Here is an 18,400-nt window from a genome sequence, read left to right on the forward strand (position 1 = left end):
CCATACATGCAGCCACGCCAGTGCCCATAATTGCAGCCTCGCCAGTGCCCATAATTGCAGCCTCACCAGCGCCAGTGCCCATACATGCAGCCTCGCCAGTGCCCATACATGCAGCCTCGCCAGCACCAGTGCCCATACATGCAGCCTCGCCAGCGCCAGTGCCCATACATGCAGCCACGCCAGTGCCCATAATTGCAGCCTCACCAGCGCCAGTGCCCATACATGCAGCCTCGCCAGCGCCAGTGCCCATAATTGCAGCCTCGCCAGCGCCAGTGCCCATAATTGCAGCCTCATCAGTGCAGTGCCCATACATGCAGCCTCGCCAGTGCCCATACATGCAGCCTCGCCAGCACCAGTGCCCATACATGCAGCCTCGAGCAGCGCCAGTGCCCATACATGCAGCCACGCCAGTGCCCATAATTGCAGCCTCACCAGCGCCAGTGCCCATAATTGCAGCCTCGCCAGCGCAGTGCCCATACATGCAGCCTCGCCAGCGCCAGTGCCCATAATTGCAGCCTCGCCAGCGCCAGTGCCCATACATGCAGCCTCGCCAGCGCCAGTGCCCATAATTGCAGCCTCACCAGCGCAGTGCCCATACATGCAGCCTCGCCAGCGCCCATAATTGCAGCCTAGCCAGCGCCAGTGCCACTATACAAATCACTTTTAAAAATGTCCAGAAAGCAGCGCCGAGAGGTAGAAGGAAGGACGCGCTGTCATCGGAAGTCCCGCCGCCTATGATTGACGTTGGCATAGGAGGCGGGACTTCCGATGACAGCGCGTCCTTCCTTCTCCTCGGCGCCGCCCGCCCCCTTCTACCTCTCGGTGCTGCTTTCTGGACTTTTTTTTTTATATAAGCGTATAACACGCACTGCTACTTTTTCCTCCATTTTTAGGAGGAAAAAGTGCGTGTTATACGCCGATAAATACGGTAATTATTATTTTTTATTTTTTTGGCAGAGACCCTGGAGAATAAAATAGCGGTTGTTGCAATCACACTGTATTTGCCCAGCGGTCTTACAAGCGCAATTTTTTTGGGGAAAAAATACACTTTTTTTGAAAAATAAGAAAACAGTAAAGTTAGCCCAATTTTTTTCTACAATGTGAAAGACGATGTTACGCCAAATAAATAGATACCCAACATGTCATGCTTCAAAATTGCGCACGCTCGTGCATTGGACACAAAATTTGGTACTTAAAAATCTTCATAAGCGACGTTTTAAAAATTTCTACAGGTTACCAGTTTAGAGTTGCAGAGGAGGTCTAGCGATAGAATTATTGCTCTCACTCTAACGATCGCGGCGATACCTCACATGTGTGGTTTGAACATCGTTTACATATGTGGGCGTGACTTACGTATGCATTCACCTCTGTGCGCGAGCTACGATAGACGGGGGCGCTTTCAATTTTTTCTTATTTATTTTACCATTATTTTTTTATTTTTACACTGTCCCTTTGAAAAAAACATTTTGATCACTTTTATCCCTATTACAAGAAATGTAAATATCCCTCATAATAGAAATAAGCAGGACAGGTCCTCTTTAATGTGAGATTTGGGGGTCACATAGTCCTAACACCTCACATCTACAATAAAAAGCAAAAAAAAAAAAAAAATGTCATATTTTTTCATCATGAAAAATGGGCCCTTTAAGGCCATTGGGAGGAAGCGACGTATGACGTCACTCCGATCCTCCAAGGCCATAGAGTGAAGTGGGGGGCCAGCTTGCCCTCACTAAACTTCCTGCCTAGGAGGGGATTGTTTTCCCTACTACCTACGGCTCCAGTAAGCGGGGAAAACGACTGGGAAGTGGCAGGAGGGGGAGGGGGGGGCACCTCTCCCGCCACCCCAGTTGGAATGGTTCTTGTCACCCGGGTTAGAGGTCAAAATGCAAAATGCCAAGGCTCACCCCAATAGCAATATTGAATCCAAAAAGTGCCTTTCAATACGGCAGCTTGTTCCGGACACCAAAGCATAGATCCTCCCCTGGATCCCCTATGACCATTATGACCCCTAACCCGGATGACAAGAACCATTGGGACTGAGGCCATTGGAACTGAGGCCATTGGGACTGAGGCCATTGGGACTGAGGCCATTGGAACTGAGGCCATTGGAACTGAGGCCATTGGGACTGAGGCCATTGGAACTGAGGCCATTGGGACTGAGGCCATTGGAACTGAGGCCATTGGAACTGAGGCCACTGGGACTGAGGCCACTGGGACTGAGGCCATTGGGACTGAGGCCATTGGAACTGAGGCCATTGGAACTGAGGCCATTGGAACTGAGGCCATTGGGACTGAGGCCATTGGAACTGAGGCCATTGGGACTGAGGCCATTGGAACTGAGGCCACTGGAACTGAGGCCACTGGAACTGAGGCCACTGGGACTGAGACCACTGGGACTGAGGCCATTGGGACTGAGGCCACTGGGACTGAGGCCATTGGAACTGAGGCCACTGGGACTGAGGCCACTGGGACTGAGGCCATTGGGACTGAGGCCACTGGGACTGAGGCCATTGGGACTGAGGCCACTGGAACTGAGGCCATTGGGACTGAGATTATCTTTGATAGGTTGGGCACCTTCTCTCTTCCCTCCCCTGATTGGATCGGATACCTGATATTGGGTGGATTTTTTCCCTCTCTTGGATGTGGACGCACACCGCCTTGCCCCTCCCTCTCCTTTTATCCTCTCTTTTTGGAATATTGGTAGATCACCTGCCCAGTCGAGGTGAATGCCCATAACTCCCTCTGAGACTACAATCTAACATTTCACCTATCTGAACCCTCTTTACAAAATACCCCTGAGGAAGCCAGACAGGCGAAACGCGTCTGAACGAGTTAGATACCCTCCTTTGTACACCGGTCATAATGTATCAATAGCAGATCTGTAGGGAGGGGGGCGACATTCTTGGATTGTTTATTATTTTGTGCAATAACTTTTTGTAGTGATTTTATTTGTGAATTTTGGCGCAAAATTTTTATCTGAGATGAATAAAGTAACAGATTTTATAATTGATGAATCCTGAATGTCACTGAATGGGGGAGTCAACACCGGGAAAGTCCCGCTTTCCTCTTCTTTTTATTCTGCACAAAAGTAGATTTATGGAATTTTTATTTATTATTTTATTTATTTATTGCTAGTAATGGCGGCGATCAGCGACTCATAGCGGGACTGCGACATTGCGGCGGACAAATCGGGCCCCTAACTGACACTTTTTTGGGGACCAGTAACACTAATACAGTAATCAGTGCTAAAAATATGCACTGTCACTGTGCTAATGACACTAGCAGGGAAGGGGTTAACATCAGGGGCGATCAAAGGGTTAAATGTGTAGCTAGGGGGTGCTTTCTAACTGTGTGGGAGGGACTTGTACTGTGGGTAAGCAGAGATCCGTGTTCCTACTTAGCAGAAACAGAAGATCTCAATCTTCCTCTCTAACAGACCTCCATTCTGCCTCTCTCAGCAACGATCAGTGGGTCCCCATGGACATTGAATCCGCCTGACCTCCTGATTGGCTACCGCCATTTCCAATCACGTACCTGCACTGCTGGAGGACTCTGCTCCTTCCTCTATAACTCTCCTCTCCTGAAATACTCTGCTCTGCTGGAGGACTCTGCTCCTTCCTCTATAACTCTCCTCTCCTGAAATACTCTGCACTGCTGGAGGACTCTGCTCCTTCCTCAATAACTCTCCTCTCCTGAAATACTCTGCACTGCTGGAGGACTCTGCTCCTTCCTCTATAACTCTCCTCTCCTGAAATATTCTGCCCTGCTGGAGGACTCTGCTCCTTCCTCTATAACTCTCCTCTCCTGAAATACTCTGCTCTGCTGGAGGACTCTGCTCCTTCCTCTATAACTCTCCTCTCCTGAAATATTCTGCTCTGCTGGAGGACTCTGCTCCTTCCTCTATAACTCTCCTCTCCTGAAATACTCTGCGCTGCTGGAGGACTCTGCTCCTTCCTCTATAACTCTCCTCTCCTGAAATATTCTGCTCTGCTGGAGGACTCTGCTCCTTCCTCTATAACTCTCCTCTCCTGAAATATTCTGCTCTGCTGGAGGACTCTGCTCCTTCCTCTATAACTCTCCTCTCCTGAGATACTCTGCACTGCTGGAGGACTCTGCTCCTTCCTCTATAACTCTCCTCTCCTTTCCCCTATAACTCTCCTCTCCTTAAATACTCTGCTCTGCTGGAGGACTCTGCTCCTTCCTCTATAACTCTCCTCTCCTGAAATACTCTGCTCTGCTGGAGGACTCTGCTCCTTCCTCTATAACTCTCCTCTCCTGAAATATTCTGCTCTGCTGGAGGACTCTGCTCCTTCCTCTATAACTCTCCTCTCCTGAAATACTCTGCGCTGCTGGAGGACTCTGCTCCTTCCTCTATAACTCTCCTCTCCTGAAATATTCTGCTCTGCTGGAGGACTCTGCTCCTTCCTCTATAACTCTCCTCTCCTGAAATACTCTGCGCTGCTGGAGGACTCTGCTCCTTCCTCTATAACTCTCCTCTCCTGAAATATTCTGCTCTGCTGGAGGACTCTGCTCCTTCCTCTATAACTCTCCTCTCCTGAAATATTCTGCTCTGCTGGAGGACTCTGCTCCTTCCTCTATAACTCTCCTCTCCTGAGATACTCTGCACTGCTGGAGGACTCTGCTCCTTCCTCTATAACTCTCCTCTCCTTTCCCCTATAACTCTCCTCTCCTTAAATACTCTGCTCTGCTGGAGGACTCTGCTCCTTCCTCTATAACTCTCCTCTCCTGAAATACTCTGCTCTGCTGGAGGACTCTGCTCCTTCCTCTATAACTCTCCTCTCCTGAAATATTCTGCTCTGCTGGAGGACTCTGCTCCTTCCTCTATAACTCTCCTCTCCTGAAATATTCTGCTCTGCTGGAGGACTCTGCTCCTTCCTCTATAACTCTCCTCTCCTTTCCCCTATAACTCTCCTCTCCTTAACCACTTAAGCCCCGGAGGATTTGGCTGCTAAACGACCAGAGGGTATTTTGCGATTCGGCACTGCGTGACTTTAACGGACAATTGCGCGGTCGTGCGACGCTGTACCTAAACGAATTTGGCGTCCTTTTTTTCCCACAAACAGAGCTTTCTTTTGGCGGTATTTGATCACCTGTGCGATTTTTTGATCACGCGCTATAAACAAAAAAAGAGCGTAAATTTTGCAAAAATAGCAATATTTTTCCCTTTTTTTTATATGAAATTCCCCCAAAAAAAAATGTAAAAATCAAAATTTTTTAATATTTTCGGCCAATTTGTTTTATGCTACCTATGTTTGGTAAAAAAAATCGCAAAAAGCGTATTTTGATTGGTTTGCGCAAAAGTTATCGTGTTTACTGACTAAGGGAAAGATTTTTGTCATTTTTGTTGTTTTTTTTTTTAACGCGTAATGGCGGCGATCTGCGAATTTTTTTGCGGTACTGCGACATTGCGGCGGACAGATCGGACCCTTGACTGACATTTTTGACACTTTTGGGGTTACCAGTGACATTACTACAGTAATCAGTGCTATACATATGCACTGTTACTGCAAAATTACACTGGTAGTGAAGGGGTTAACTTTATTTGAGAGGGAGGGGCTGTGTGTGTCCCTAGGGGCATGATTCTAACTGTGATTGGCTGTGGCTTCAACTGTATGCAGAGTGATCAATGGATCTACATAGTAGATCCATGTGATCATCTCTCATACAGAGAGGAGAATGACAGGCAGCTTGTTTACACAAGCTGCCTGACTTTCTCCCTCTCCCCCGCCGATCGCAGAGTGGCCGGCGGCGATCGGGTCCGCCGGTCACACGCGCGGGGGGGTCCGTGACCACGCGGGAGCGGGAGCGCGCCTCCGGCGGCGCGCGCTCGCTCCCTAAACCCTCACAGGCGAGCGACGTAGACCTACGTCACTTTGCCTGTGAGGGGCTGACCGCCGACGTAGATCGGCGTGCGGCGGTCGGCAAGTGGTTAAATACTCTGCTCTGCTGGAGGACTCTGCTCCTTCCTCTATAACTCTCCTCTCCTGAAATACTCTGCACTGCTGGAGGACTCTGCTCCTTCCTCTATAACTCTCCTCTCCTGAAATACTCTGCTCTGCTGGAGGACTCTGCTCCTTCCTCTATAACTCTCCTCTCCTGAGATACTCTGCACTGCTGGAGGACTCTGCTCCTTCCTCTATAACTCTCCTCTCCTGAAATACTCTGCACTGCGGGAGGACTCTGCTCCTTCCTCTATAACTCTCCTCTCCTGAAATACTCTGCACTGCTGGAGGACTCTGCTCCTTCCTCTATAACTCTCCTCTCCTGAGATACTCTGCACTGCTGGAGGACTCTGCTCCCTCCTCTATAACTCTCCTCTCCTGAGATACTCTGCTCTGCTGGAGGACTCTTCTCCTTTCTCTATAACTCTCCTCTCCTTAAATACTCTGCACTGCTGGAGGACTCTGCTCCTTCCTCTATAACTCTCCTCTCCTTTCCCCTATAACTCTCCTCTCCTTAAATACTCTGCTCTGCTGGAGGACTCTGCTCCTTTCTCTATAACTCTCCTCTCCTGAAATACTCTGCACTGCTGGAGGACTCTGCTCCTTCTTCTAGTCCTATGATTATTTTCTCCTCCTCTATGCTTGGCTGACCCCGCCTCCCTACATATTGATTTTTTTCTGGCTTAGTTTAGACCACGCCCCTTTTAGACTCGGTGTCGATATTCACACTTTTTTCTCTCTCATTGAATGCAGTAATTTCCGTATCTGTCCGGAAAATATAAAATCAAAGAGAACGGAACTGTAAGTACAACAAATCTTATACAGAGAAATACTTAGCCCCGCCTTCTTTATGTCATTTGCGCTATCACCAGAATGGCGTATGCCAGTTCTCCGCAGCAGGCACAGGCGGTGGGGGGGGATCTGTCCGCAGCAGGCACAGGTGGTGGGGGGGTCTGTCTGCAGCAGGCACAGGCGGTGGGGGGGTCTGTCAGCAGCAGGCACAGGCGGTGGGGGGGGTCTGTCTGCAGCCAGCACAGGCGGTGGGGGGGTCTGTCCGCAGCAGGCACAGGCGGTGTGGGGGGGTCTGTCCGCAGCAGGCACAGGCGGTGTGGGGGGGTCTGTGCGCAGCAGGCACAGGCGGTGTGGGGGTGTCTGTCCGCAGCAGGCACAGGCGGTGGGGGGGGAGGGTCTGTCCGCAGCAGGCACAGGTGGTGGGGGGGTCTGTCCACTGCAGGCACAGGTGGTGGGGGGGTCTATCCGCAGCAGGCACAGGTGGTGGTGGGGGGTCTGTCTGCAGCAGGCATAGGCAGTGGAGGGGGGGGTCTGTCCGCAGCAGACACAGGTGGTGGGGGGGAGGGTCTGTCCGCAGCAGACACAGGTGGTGGTGGGGGGTCTGTCTGCAGCAGGCACAGGCGGTGGGGGGGTCTGTCAGCAGCAGGCACAGGCGGTGGGGGGGGTCTGTCTGCAGCCAGCACAGGCGGTGGGGGGGTCTGTCCGCAGCAGGCACAGGCGGTGTGGGGGGGTCTGTCCGCAGCAGGCACAGGCGGTGTGGGGGGGTCTGTGCGCAGCAGGCACAGGCGGTGTGGGGGTGTCTGTCCGCAGCAGGCACAGGCGGTGGGGGGGGAGGGTCTGTCCGCAGCAGGCACAGGTGGTGGGGGGGTCTGTCCACTGCAGGCACAGGTGGTGGGGGGGTCTATCCGCAGCAGGCACAGGTGGTGGTGGGGGGTCTGTCTGCAGCAGGCATAGGCAGTGGAGGGGGGGGTCTGTCCGCAGCAGACACAGGTGGTGGGGGGGAGGGTCTGTCCGCAGCAGACACAGGTGGTGGTGGGGGGTCTGTCTGCAGCAAGCACAGGCGGTGGGGGGGGGTCTGTCTGCTGCAGGCACAGGTCGTGGGGGGGGGTCTGTCCGCTGCAGGCACAGGTGGTGGGGGGGTCTGTCTGCAGCAGGCAAAGGCGGTGTGGGGGAGGGGCCTTCCGCAGCAGGCACAGGTGGTGGGGGGGGGGTCTGTCCGCTGCAGGCACAGGTGGTGGGGGGGTCTGTCTGCAGCAGGCAAAGGCGGTGTGGGGGAGGGGCCTTCCGCAGCAGGCACAGGTGGTGGGGGGGGGGGTCTGTCCGCTGCAGGCACAGGTGGTGGGGGGGTCTGTCTGCAGCAGGCACAGGCGGTGGGGGGGTCTGTCCGCTGCTGGCACAGGCGGTGGGGGTGTCTGTCTACAGCAGGCACAGGCGGTGGGGGGGTCTGTCTGCAGCAGGCACAGGTGGTGGGGGGGGTCTGTCTGCAGCAGGCACAGGTGGTGGGGGGGTCTGTCTGCAGCTGGCACAGGTGGTGGGGGGGGTCTATCTGCAGCAGGCACAGGTGGTGGGGGGGTCTGTCTGCAGCAGGCACAGGTGGTGGGGGGGGGTCTGTCCGCAGCAGGCAAGGCGGTGGGGGGGTCTGTCCGCTGCTGGCACAGGTGGTGGGGGGTCTGTCAGCAGCAGGCACAGGCGGTGGGGGGAGAAGCATGCGCCGCACCCATCAATCCAATACTAACAATGCTGCTCTCTGATTGGCTGCTCTTAGGTAGAATAAGGTCAGGTTGGCTCTTACTGGTATAATAAATGAAGTTTTTCTAAGAAATACAAATAGGAGCGCCAATAACATGCCTAGGAGGATGTAACTTTTTATTGGCTTCTTTACTCTGCTGTCCCCGGCATGCCTTTCCCAATGGCCTTTCCCCAGCAGGCCTGTCCCCAATGGCCTTTCCCCAGCAGGCCTGTCCCCAATTGCCTGTCCCCAGCAGGCCTGTCCCCAATGGCCTTTCCCCAGCAGGCCTGTCCCCAATGGCCTTTCCCCAGCAGGCCTGTCCCCAATGGCCTGTTCCCAGCAGGCCTGTCCCCAATGGCCTGTTCCCAGCAGGCCTGTCCCCAGCAGGCCTGTCCTCAATGGTCTGTCCCCAGCAGGCCTGTCCCCAATGACCTGTCCTCACTGGCTCTGCCAGCTGGAATTTCCTGGCTGATTGCACAATCTAAAGGCTGCATTGGGTAATATGTGAGGAAAAGCACTCCCAGCACCCCCCCCCCCCCATCTCCAAGCGATCAGAACTATAAGCACCCTAAAATTCAGATTAGTGTATTACCCCCCCCCCCCCCCTTCTGGATTTGCTTGTCATTCTGCAGCAAAGCAGATCAGTCACCACTCCTTTATTAATATCACCCCCTTTTTAAGTAGGCTTAGGTGGCAAAATCAAACATTTAGATACTGTCTAAAAATATATTTAAAAATAAAACTGATTATTTAAGTGTTTTGTTTATTATTTTTTTATTCATGTACTTACTTATTTAACCCAAAAAATATATATCTACTGTACATACGTAAATTTACAACATATAAATATATATATATATATATATATATGTATTGTATAAAAATGCAATTAAAAATAAAATTGTATTTGTAATTTTTATTATATATATATATATATATATATATACATATATATATATATATATATATATATATATATATATATATTCCAATATATACTGTATAAAAATAACATTTCATTTTAGTTTTGTATTTTTAATTTAATTTTTTTTATTATTTATTTTATTTTTATAAGTATAAAATGCTGCAATATTTATTCTCTACATAACAAATGTATAAAAATAAAAATTATAGTTTTTTTTAATTGCATTTTTATACAGTATATTTATTAGCCAATATTGCAACATTTATATACCATATATAAATAAACTTTAATTTTAATTTTGTTTATATTTTTTATTTCATTTTTATGAATCTTTGTCGTATTGGCTTAGTCCCTTCAAAACAAATCCTATATAATATTTAAAAATTACAATTAAAAAATACAATTTTATTTTTAATTGCCTTTTTATACAGGATATAATTGTTGCAAAATTGATAATTGAAACAAAGTATATATAATGTAAACAAATAAAAACAAAATAGGAATTAAAAGTAAAATGTTATTTATGTTTGCATTTTAATGCAGCATAAAAGAGTTGCAATATTGACTTGGTCATTGAAACAAAGTATATTTAATATATACAAATAAAAAAGAAATTGTAAAATACAGTTATATATTTCATTGCATTTTGAAATGCAGCATAGAACCTTTGCAATATTGGCTTGGTCATTGATATAACAAAGTATATGTTTATTTATTTGTTTCCACCATAGTTTTGTTCATTTACTAAAATGCTGCAATATTTAATCTCCGCAGAACAAAGTGTATATAATGTATAAAAATAAAAACAAAAATTATAGTTTTATTTTTAATTGCATTTTTATACAAAATATATATCAGCCAATATTGCAACATTAATATACCATATAAAAATAAAATGTATTTTACTTTTTTATATATTTTTAATTTAATTTTTTATAAACAGTTGCAATATTGGCTTAGTCTCTTTGAAACAAGTTGTATATAACATTTAAAAATTAAAATTAAAAGTACAATTTTATTTTGAATTGCCTTTTTATAAAGGATATAATTGGTCATTGAAATGAAGTATATGTAGTATACAAATCAAAAAAAAAAAATACAAATTAAAAGTAAATTTTTTTTTATATTTGCATTTTTATGCAGCATATACTTGTTGCAATATTGTCTTTGCCATTGAAACAAAGTATATATAATATATACAAATAAAAAAAAAACACAATGGTATCTTTAATTGCATTTTGTAATGCAGCATAGAACTGTTGCAATATTGGATTGGTCATTGATACAACAATGTATTTTTTTATTTATTTGTTTCCACCATAGTTTTGTTCATTCATTTTATTATTTATTTACACTATAAACTCGGATTAGCACAGCAGGTTTTGAGTTTTGAGTCCCCCATTTGTCCCCACTGTTGATCCCACCAGTTGACCCATTATTGCCAGTTGATCCCACCAGTAGATCTGTTATTTTTCCACATCCTTTAGCAGGCCAAGCTGTCAAGTAGGAGTGGCAGTTACAGTAAGTCCCAGTCTTGGCTTATAGATTTAAGCTCTCTATATACTGTATATACCGTACATCCGGAAAGTTCTCACAGCGCTTCACTTCTTCCACATTTTGTTATGTTACAGCCTTATTCCAAAATGGAATAAATTCATTATTTTCCTCAAAATTCTACAAACAATCCCCCATAATGACAACGTGAGAGAAGTTTGTTTGAAATCTTTACAAATGTATTAAAAATAAAAAAGGAAAAAGCTCCCATGTACATAAGTATTCACACCCTCTGCCATGTACATAAGTATTCACACCCTCTGCCATGTACATAAGTATTCACACCCTCTGCCATGTACATAAGTATTCACACCCTTTGCTCAATACTTTGGTGAATCTCCTTTGGCACCAATTCCAGCCTCCAGTATTTCTGAGTATGATGCTACAAGCTTGGCCCTCCTATTTTTGGGAAGTTTCTTCCATTCATTTTTCTTTGCAGGACCTCTCAAGCTCCATCAGGTTGGATGGGGGAGGGTCGGTGCGCAGCCATTTTCAGATCTCTCCAGAGATGTTCAATCAGGTTCAAGTCTGGGCTCTGGCTGGGCCACTCAAGGACATTCACAGAGTTGTCCCATAGACACTCCTTTGTTATCTTGGCTGTGTGCTTAGGGTCGTTGTCCTGTTGGAAGATGAACCTTCACCCCAGTCTGAGGTCCAGAGCGCTCTGGAGCAGGTTTTCATCTAGGATGTCTCTGTACATTGCTGCATTCATCTTTCCCTCTATCCTGACTAGTCTCCCAGTTCCTGCCGCTGAAAAACACCCCACAGCATGATGCTGCCACCACCATGCTTCACTGTAGGGATGGTATTGGCCAGGTGATGAGCGGTGCCTGGTTTCCTCCAGACATGACACTTCCCATTCAGGCCAAAGAGTTCAATCTTTGTTTCATTAGAGCAGAGAATTTTGTTTCTCATGGTCTCAGAGTCCTTCAGGTGACTTTTGGCAAACTCCAGGCGGGCTGTCATGTGACTTTTACTGAGGAGTGGCTTCCGTCTGGCCACACCCATACAGGCCTGATTGGTGGAGTGCTGCAGAGATGGTTGTTCTTCTGCAAGGTTCTCCTCTCTCCACAGAAATGCTGGAGCTCTGTCAGAGTGACCATCGGGTTCTTGGTCACCTCCCTGACTAAGGCCCCCCTCCCCCGATCGCTCAGTTGGGCCGGGTGGCCCGCTCTAAGAAGAGTCCTGGTGGTTCCAAACTTCTTCCATTTATGGATGACGGAGGCCACTGTGCTCATTGGGACCTTCAATGCTGCAGAAATGTTTCTGTACCCTTCCCCCGATCTGTGCCTCCATACAATCCTGTCTCCGAGGTCTACAGACAATTCCTTGGACTTCATGGTTGGTTTGTGCTCTGGCATGCACTGTTACCTGCGGGACCTTATATAGACAGGTGTGTGCCTTTCCAAATCATGTCCAATCAACTGAATTTACCACAGGTGGACTCCAATCAAGTTGTAGAAACATCTCAAGGATGATCAGTGAAAACAGGATGCACCTGAGCTCAATTCTGAGAGTCATGGCAAAGGGTATGAATACTTATGTACATGGGATTTTTTTTCGTTTTATATCTTTAATACATTTTAAAGATTACAAACAAACTTCTTTCACGTTGTCATTATGGGGGATTGTTTGTAGAATTTTTAAAGAAAATAATTGCATTTAATAAATGCAAGACTAAAGGGCAGGCAGGAGGTCAGATGGAAGCTCTATATACTGTATACTGTATACATACACAGGTGGTACTGTTAGTAAATTGCTGGAAAAGATGATCAGAAGTTCTGTTTTCGGTCACGTTGGCGGATGGTAGGACGGGACCGCACAACGCCAGCTAGTGAAACAGGGTTCAGGAGATTCAGTTTCCTTTATAATGATCAAAAGTACCTGGAAAAGAAAAGCCGCCGGCCGTCCTCCACCTGGCCAGCCGCCGTGATAAAAGCTCGGCGGACATCTCTCGGTCGGATTACAATCCGGATCATTCCAAAGAAAGACTGAACGGATGGAATCACACGTATAAATATTACAAAGCCACCCCGTCCCTCGCCGTTATTTGAAATGACCTTGTGCTTCACTTTGAAGCCAGAATTATTTTTTTATCAAAAGGTACCTAAAAATATAAAATTCCATTTTCTGTGTGAGGAATAAATTGTTTATTGATGGAGGTGGGGAGGGAAGGCTCATTGATGGAGATGGGGAGGGAAGGCTCATTGATGGAAGTGGGGAGGGAAGGCTAATTGATGAAGGTGGATAGGGTAGGTTCATTAATTGAGGTGGGGGAGGGAAGGCTCATTGATGGAGGTGGGTGGGGAAAGGCTCATTGATGGAGGTGTGAGGGAAGGCTCATTGTAGAAGGTGGGGAAAGGCACATTGATGGAGGTGGGGGAGGGAAAGCTCATTGATGGAGGTAGGAAGGGAAGGCTCATTGATGGAGGTGGGGGGGGGGACTCATTGATGGAGGTGAGAGGGAAGGCTCATTAATGGAGGCGGGTTGGCCAAGGCTCATTGATGGAGGTGGGGAGGGAAGGCTATTTTATAAAGATGGGGAGGGAAGGCTCATTGATGGAGATGGGGTGGCCAAGGTTAATTGATGGAGGTGGGGAGGGGAGGCTCATTGATGGAGGTGGATGGGGTAGGATCCTTGATGGAGGTGGGGAGGGGAGGCACATTGATGGAGATGGGGAGGGAAGGCTCGTTGATGGAGGTGGAGGGGGTAGGCTCCTTGATGGAGGTGGGGAGGGGAGGCTCATTGATGGAGATGGGGAGGGGAGGCACATTGATGGAGATGGGGAGGGGAGGCACATTGATGGAGATGGGGAGGGGAGGCACATTGATGGAGATGGGGAGGGGAGGCACATTGATGGAGATGGGGAGGGAAGGCTCATTGATGGAGATGGGGAGGGAAGGCTCATTGATGGAGATGGGGAGGGAAGGCTCATTGATGGAGATGGGGAGGGAAGGCTCATTGATGGAGATGAGGAGGGAAGGCTCATTGATGGAGATGGGGAGGGGAGGCACATTGATGGAGATGGGGAGGGAAGGCACATTGATGGAGATGGGGAGGGAAGGCTCATTGATGGAGATGGGGAGGGAAGGCTCATTGATGGAGATGGGGAGGGAAGGCTCATTGATGGAGATGAGGAGGGAAGGCTCATTGATGGAGATGGGGAGGGAAGGCTCATTGATGGAGATGGGGAGGGAAGGCTCATTGATGGAGGTGGGGAGGGAAGTCTGGCCCATGTAGTCCAATCCAATAGAGGAGCTACTGGAGCTCAAATTACTGATATAGGTAATGTTGGTTCTGACAGAAAGGTGTCAGAACACACAGAGCATCGCAGTTTGTTGTGTATGGGGCTGCTTAGCCGCAGACCGGTCAGGGTGTCTATGCTGACCCATATCCACAGCTAAAGGCACCTATAATGAGCATCAAAACTGGACACAAAGCAATGGAAGAAGGTGGCCTGGTCTGATGAATTCAAGAATGATTTGAGTAACAAAACGATGAGTTTGAAGTGTTGGCTTGGCCTCCATATTCTCCAGATCTCAATCCTATTGAGCATCTGTGGTATATGCTGAAGTCTGATCCATGGAGGCCTCACCACTTACCTTACAGGACTTATAGGATCTGCTAGTGAGGGTTTGGTGCCAGATAACGTAGCGTACCTTCAGAGGTCTAGTGGAGTCCATGCCTTGAGGGGTTATAGTGGGTGGTCATAATGTTATGGCTGATTGGTGCAGGTAAATATATATATATATACACAGTATATAAAGCAGCAAGCTGATTTGCTGCCAGGGACTCATTGAAGGATTTGCCGTATTTCTGAAGCTTATTTGCTGGCCGGATTCATTTGAAATATAAAATCACTTTTCCATTTTCACAACATTTAGATTTCCCATTCTTATATAAACCATTCAATTCCAGTGACATTCACTGTATCTGTAGTATGGCCAATGTTTAATTTTCCAGCACTGAACATTTTTTGCACATTTGCTGTTTTTCAAATCGTAAAATATCATTTAGTCATGGGATGGAAATCGATTGGACCTGTTTTTTAAAACTATACCCCTTGGAAATCTATTATTAGCAAATTAACGGTCGGTAATACCGGCCTTCATATTGTTTTAGTAAACTTTTTTCTTTAAAACAAAATATTTTTTCCATTTACTAAATATTAAGAATTGCTTCTGGATGTTTCATATTTGCCAACCAGCAAACGGCAATCTTTCAACAAGATCAGCAGCTTTTTAAAGGCTGCAGGGAGATCAGATTACACACTCTGCAGAATGACTCAGAGAACAAGGACATACCCCTCCACCTCTGTCCTAGAAAAAAAGGCTTGCATAGACCATCCCCATCACTCATCTGTGCACAGGACTGGACCAGCATGTTTGCACACAAAGTATTTTGCATGGGCCCTCAAATAAATATGTATTCGTAAAATATAAGTTAAATATCAATATAGGACATCAAAAAACCTGTAAGCTTTAAGCCTTGTATAAAAAAAAAAAAAAAAGATCAAAAATCATGATATATTCAGTTTAATGTTACACAGCTGTTTGCTTTCAGCCTGTCTCTCACTGATTGAAACTAATTGTGAAGTTATCTGACTTACCAGGCAGGGAAGGGAAGGAGGAAGGGGGAAAGGCAGAGTCACTCCTGTGGCTCATTCAGTTGTGTGTGTTATATTGACTATTTTACTATTCACTCCAAATCAATAACAATAAAATATATACATAACTAAATATTGCAATACTGTTTCTTCCTGGCTGGTTCCCATAGCTGTTTCTTAAAGTAGAACTAAATCCAACATTTTTGTTTGATAGCGTAAGGGAGGGTTATAACCCCTGTCAGTTTTATTTACATCTGTGTCCCATTGGGGGAGATTTCCTTTCGCTTCCTGTCCCTGCTACAACAGGAAGTGAGAAGAAATGCCTCCAAACTGAGGCAAATCCCTGGTAGTCCTCAGAACTATTGTCCCCATTGGAAGATTTCTATTCCTGTTCTGGTGACAACTCAAAATTTGGAATTTTCTTTCACTTTCACTCTTGATGTTTATGGTCACCAGGACAGATAGAGAGGGTGCATTTTCCTTATGGGGGCCGGGACAGCAATGAAAACCTGACAGGAATTCTAAACCCTCTCAGCTAAAGCTAAAAACAAACATTTTGCCTATCAGTTACATTTTAAGCATGGCCCATATATTACGTACCCACAAATCCCCATGACAAGCAGGTTCTGGGGAACGGCCATGGGTCCACACCAGGCCCTCATTTCATTCAGTTCTTTATCCAGCTCACAGTCACCTTCTGTCTTCCAGGAGGACCCCAACGCTCCTCAGAAAGTCCAGGATCTCCCCAAGGCTTGCCTGAAGGACGAAGAACCCTTTAACATTCAGAACTCTCTCTCGCCCAAGCACGAGTGCAGCAAAGGGGATCCAGACATTGTGGATGTCAACTGTGTCCTTAACAACCTGACATGAGGAAAAGGATTAGACGGAGGAACCTGGCGGAAGATGTGTGTGCCATCTTCTCTGAACTTCTCCAGTGCTGGAGGTGGAAGTGGTGCCACAGACCACAGCCCCCTCCAGCACTGAAAGGGGTTTCTTGACTCATTACCACACCACCCCTCTAATGTGCCCCCTTTCCCTGGCATGCTTTGGTGTATTTTGTACAGAGATATGCAGAAAGATGAACCCCTGTTATGGAGGTGATGAAAGACCACATCTGGTGCACAGTGTATGGGCAGAGCTAGATTATGTCTCTTGTGAGTAAACACTGCAAAGAGGAAACATTTATCGGAGGTGCGGCCAATTCAGAACTGCTTTTCTCTCTATAAAGGTCATTGGGAATGCAAAAGCAGCTTAGGTCAACTGCAGGTTCAATACAAATTCACATTCAGTAACTAACCCTGGTGAATCAGAGGCCACAAAGCATTCCTCAATTTCCTTAGGGGTCCTGTTGTTCAGTCGTTGGTTTGCCCAGATGTCCAGTCAGTCCACTGTGGATTTGCTTGCCTAGTTTTTGGATGTGTTTTTTCTTGTCAAAGTCTTATATTTATTAGCTGTCTTTTTTAAAGTTTCATTTTTTACTTCACTTCTTTTGTAACTTTCATATATAAATCTATAGTTCCTTTGGTTACTGACGCTGAGTGTCCTACCTGGATGAGACAAAAGCTTCCCATGGTAAGGACGGGAAGAGGTTTGTTCCCTCCACCTCTTCCCCAGCAGAGAATTTTAAGCGTCACACTGGGGGAACTGACTAAAAAACATTAAAAGGGAAACTTTAGTATTTTTACAGCTTTTTTTTTTAAAAAGGATACGTTGTTCATGTTAATTACCTTTTTGGTTTGTGCTAATATTTTGAAAGCCTTCTTTTTGTATATAGTTCATAAATGTATATGTACATGGGGACAATCCTAGTGATACATTGACTGCATTCTTTTTGTCTGGGTCAGATCTGACCTGACTGCAAACAGGAGACCTTATGTTGGGTCAGCAAAGCTTATCCCAGCAGTTCTTAGACTAACATGGTAACCACATTCCCTGATATAAAATGACCAAAAGAGAGGGAATTTACGACATTATACAGGAAATACAAAAATTAAATAATGGAAGACAAACAAATAAAAAGTAAAAGCTGTGTCAGAAAAGTAACATATAACTAAGTCTGTGTTCTCGCTGAAAACACTGTATAGCAGCCATTCTCAACCAGGGGTCCATGGCACCCTAGGGTTCCTCGAATTATGTATAACTAAACTCTTATCGGATGGTTTCTTCAAAGATCCAGGTCCATCATCACTTGACAGAGCCAGTAGCATGACACCAACTAACCACCACTATAAGTAGGGCATTCTTCCCACTGACCATCCATATAAGGAGCATTCTTCCCACTGACCCCCACTATAAGGGGGGCATTCTTTCAACTGATATACCAATATAAGGAGCATTCTTCCCACTGACCACCAATAAAGGTAAGTTGTAAGTTGTATTTTCCATGACACCTTAGGGTTCCTGAATTGTGGCTGATGGTACCTTCATAGATCCAGGTCCAGCATCACTTGGCAGAGCCTGTAGCATGACACCAACTAACCACCACTGTAAGGGGGGCATTCTTACCAGTTACCATCCATGTAAGGAGCATTTTTACATTTGACCACCAATGTAAGGAACCTTTTTCGCAATGGCCACCAAAGTAAGGGGTATTCTCCATGGCACCCTAGGGTTCCTGGAATTATGGCGAATTTAACTGCCATCAGATGGTGCCTTCATAGGTCCAGGTCCACCATCACTTGGCAGAGCCAGTAGCATGACACCAACTAACCACGACTGTAGGGGGGGATTCTTCCCACTGACCACCACTATAAGGAGGATATTCTTCTCACTGGCCACCAAAGTAAGGGGTATTTTCCTAATGACCCCCAAAGGCCTAATCTTAGCAGAT

General features: G+C 46.5%; 1 protein-coding gene across 1 annotated transcript in view; it reads left to right on the top strand.

Annotated features, from left to right (window-relative positions):
* The window catches only part of CSPG5 (chondroitin sulfate proteoglycan 5), a 117,139-nt gene extending 99,874 nt beyond the window's left edge, over positions 1-17,265 (top strand). The window contains exon 5 of the mRNA XM_082258533.1: positions 16,279-17,265. Within this exon, the coding sequence (XP_082114659.1) occupies positions 16,279-16,440 (162 nt within the window). The 3' untranslated portion in view covers positions 16,441-17,265. The remainder of the gene's footprint in view (positions 1-16,278) is intronic.
* Positions 17,266-18,400: the final 1,135 nt, after the last annotated feature.

Source organism: Pelophylax lessonae (assembly GCF_965119305.1).
Source record: "Pelophylax lessonae genome assembly, chromosome: 5".
In the NCBI taxonomy this organism is placed as follows: domain Eukaryota; kingdom Metazoa; phylum Chordata; class Amphibia; order Anura; family Ranidae; genus Pelophylax; species Pelophylax lessonae.